At 34.6% G+C, this 3444-nt stretch overlaps 1 protein-coding gene across 1 annotated transcript; it reads right to left on the bottom strand.

The window, feature by feature from the left end:
* Positions 1–1381: 1381 nt before the first annotated feature.
* On the bottom strand, positions 1382–1951 carry LOC127131608 (uncharacterized). Its single transcript, XM_051060521.1, has one exon. It carries the CDS (start codon positions 1949–1951, stop codon positions 1382–1384), a length of 570 nt encoding a protein of 189 aa, XP_050916478.1.
* Positions 1952–3444: the final 1493 nt, after the last annotated feature.

Below are 3444 nucleotides of genomic sequence, written 5' to 3'. Positions count from 1 at the left end.
GATCAAGAACCACATTCACAAGGCAAACTACCCACTAGGAGGGAAGCTAGGGCATGCAATGATCCTTGAGGCTATGATATGATATGCTATGGGCCATGAGGGATCTTAGGGCCAAAATTGGGGTCTTACACTTATCAGGCCCATTAATAGAATACTTAGGTTTAGTCTCCTTCGTTGCAAAATCCAAAAACATTTTTCTCTCTTCTATTATGTCTTTCCCACTTAATAACTCGATAAGCCTAACATTTCAAGCTAACACTAACGCGCACAACTAACCTAATGGTTCCCGTTGAGTACAACAAACGTGAGGGTGCTAATACCTTCCCCTTGCGTAATCGACTCCCAAACCCTGATATTGGTTGTGAAGACCATAATCATTTTTGTTCTTTCTTGGGTTTTATCTATATTTCCACTTTCCTTTTTAGGAATAAATAAAGTTCGGTGGCGACTTTATTCAGTCCATCATTGCGAGCGTGCAATTAAGCTTCGCTAGGTCTTGTTCTCATTTTTTCGAGGCGCGACAATACCCATTTGTTCCTTCTTTATGGTACTAGAGGTATTTTACTCATGATCCTTCATATGCATTTTTCATTCTTTTAATCATTTTTTTAAGAATTTTTTTTTCACTTCTTATTTTCTCAAAATTTTGAATTTTTGACCATTTCTCTCTAGTACCCCAACCCCAAACTTAAAACTTTGCTCACTTCCAAGAGTAACCTCAAACTTAATCTTTTTCATACCACTTAAGAACTACAATCCTACCTAAAGTGTGGAAAGATAAGATCTTTCAAGTCATACGACTAAGAGTTAAGGCTAAGTCACCGAAAGAAAGGCTAGGCTCAAAGTGGTTAGCAATGGATGTACCTATTACTACAAGGTGGTTTAAAAAGGCTCAAAGTTAAAGCAAACAACTGCCTTAGTGTGTGTCAATCAAACCAGATAAATATAATCAGAAATAGTTCAAACCTGATAAAATAATAATGCATGGATATACTCAATAAAAAGGAATAATAAATAATGGAATTTATTTGCCTCAAACCTTACTAATTGAGGTATTTGAAGCTTTAGTACAAGTCCTTTGATTATTTTCTCATCCTTTTCTTTCAAGTTTTAAGTTTCTTTCATGATGGTCAAGTTTCCTTTTTCGTTCATTTGTTTAATGTTATAGTTGCAAACTTTATAAATCTGAAAGAAACAACAACTACAAACTTGTTCATTAAAGACAATATTAATTGTAATGGAAAGGCATGCTCGAGTGGCTAATTCTTATTGAATTTCATGAATAACATAATGTAAATTCTACAAAAATAAAAATTGGTTATAACTGATGGGTTGCCTCACATCCAACGCTTTTTTCCGTCATTAGCTTGACATTCCATGCCTAAGGCATGTCAGGCTCAAGGGATACTCTCACACCGATCAATTCACTTTCTTTCTTCCCTTTGTTATCCTTGCTACCTTTTTCTTCCATTTGGTAGTATGTCTCTAGGTCATCCATATACGGTGTCCACTCATACACATTAAACACCACTTTTTCCTTGTTGAACTTCAAGATAAGTTCACATGTTTCCATATCTATTAAAGCTTTCCCGGTTGCCAAGAATCGGCATTCGAGAATAACTGACCCTCTTGAATCTCCTTTCATGTCAATTACCACAAAATCTGCAGGAAAGACTAAACCATCGACATACACTAACACGTCTTGTAAGATACAAAGCAGATGAGTAACAGATAAATCAACCAAAGTGAGATTCATACTACCCGGTATGATCTCTCCCAAGTTGAATTCCTTAACCTTGTTCAGTGGCATTGCATTAATACTTAATCCTAAATCACATAAAGCATGTGGGATCTTTACTTCACCAATGGTACAAGCGATGGTGAACTTACCTGGATCCTTTAGTTTTGGTGGCAATGTTGGAGGCACTGCCATCTCATCTTTCTCGATCATGTTTACCTATTCTTTGACCAACTTCTGTTTCATACCCTTTAGCAATACCTTCATAAATTTAGAAAACTTTGGTATTAATTCTAAAACTTCATGAAATGAAATACTTACCTGAAGTGTAGCTATCATCTTTTTGAACTTTACAACCAATCATGCCTCATCTTCCTATAATGGTTTCTTCTTAATTATAGAATAAGGCGGTTTGATGTAATATGATTATTCTAGATTGGGATCGTTAAAGATTTGCTTCTTAGTCCTTCTCTAAGTGGATTTTTAATCTATTAATTGTTCAATGTTGACTTCTTTTCCTCTTGGTCACCCTAATTTTTACTGTCCTCTCTTTCATTCCTCATTTCTTCCTTTTCCATCAAATCCTCTTCCACTATTTTATTTTCACCCTTGTTGGTGATAACCTCAAAACCCATTTCCACAACCTTGCAAGACTCATTTTTAGGATTATCTATCATATTGTTATAGCGGTAAATTTAGACCACAGAGCTATTGGTTAGCTCAACGTCAATAAAACTAGAATCGCCACCGCGCTTTTATTGTTTCCAAAGGAAAACGGAAAAGATACGAACAAAACCCAAAGATAAGAATTTTTCAAATCAAAACTAATAAAATGTCAGAGATTACAGGTAAGGGGGTTGGTTACACTGAGGGAAGGTATTATCACCCAAAGTGTCTTAGGTACTCCTAGATAGCCCTTTTCATGTGTAAGTGTTTTAGTTCAAAAAGATGTTTGATAAAGAATAGAATGAGGGTATGAGAAAATAATTCAATAATTATAATTTTGTGTTTGACAAGACCTTCATTCTTGTGCCTACGTACCAACATAAAAATGTGGGATAAAAACCTCGTAGTTTGTGGTAAAACTTTCAAAGATAGGTGGATTGATTTTAACAAAAGCTTAAATGTCTTTTGTTATCAAAGGGGGAGTACTCAACCAAACATCCACCTATGATGAGGGCTTTACAACATTTAAGAGGGATGACTCCAACTTGGATTTAATCAACAAGTATGCCACTAACCCCTAATAAATGGAAAGACTTACAATCAAAATATCATGAAATGGGAGAATTATATCTCAACCAAAGATAACTCAAATCTAAATGTTCTCTTTTGAAGAGTTTAAAAGAAAAAGGCATAAAATGGCCAAAATGTTTAGATGGGATTGTTAGTTCTTTTTGTCTTTTTGAAAATAAGGTCAATATGATTAAGTTTATTCACAAGTTTGATTAAGAAAAATATTTTGAAAATCAATGGCATAAGGCCAAGGTTTTTACTCATTAAAACAAGTCTAAGTTTAAAATTAAAAGCAAAGAAGTTTTTGAAAATGAGGGAGAGATTTTGAAATTAAAGAAGGTGGAGGAGATTAAGGGACTATCCTAGATAAGATTTAAAAGTTTAGAGTTAAAAAGATCTAACCAATGGGAAGCATCCACAAGACAAGAATGTCAGATAGAAACCCATTTCCTTTGGACTTTAAGCAAGCA

The sequence above is a fragment of the Lathyrus oleraceus genome, chromosome 3 (genome assembly GCF_024323335.1).
Source record: "Lathyrus oleraceus cultivar Zhongwan6 chromosome 3, CAAS_Psat_ZW6_1.0, whole genome shotgun sequence".
Taxonomy (NCBI): Eukaryota; Viridiplantae; Streptophyta; class Magnoliopsida; order Fabales; family Fabaceae; genus Lathyrus; species Lathyrus oleraceus.
Note: the sequence above shows the minus strand (reverse complement) of the source record. Positions and strands in the feature narration are given on the sequence as shown.

Bases quoted from the DNA above. Each gene is read 5' to 3' on its own strand.
- LOC127131608 (XM_051060521.1), bottom strand. From the start codon at position 1,951: ATGATCGAGAAAGATGAGATGGCAGTGCCTCCAACATTGCCACCAAAA.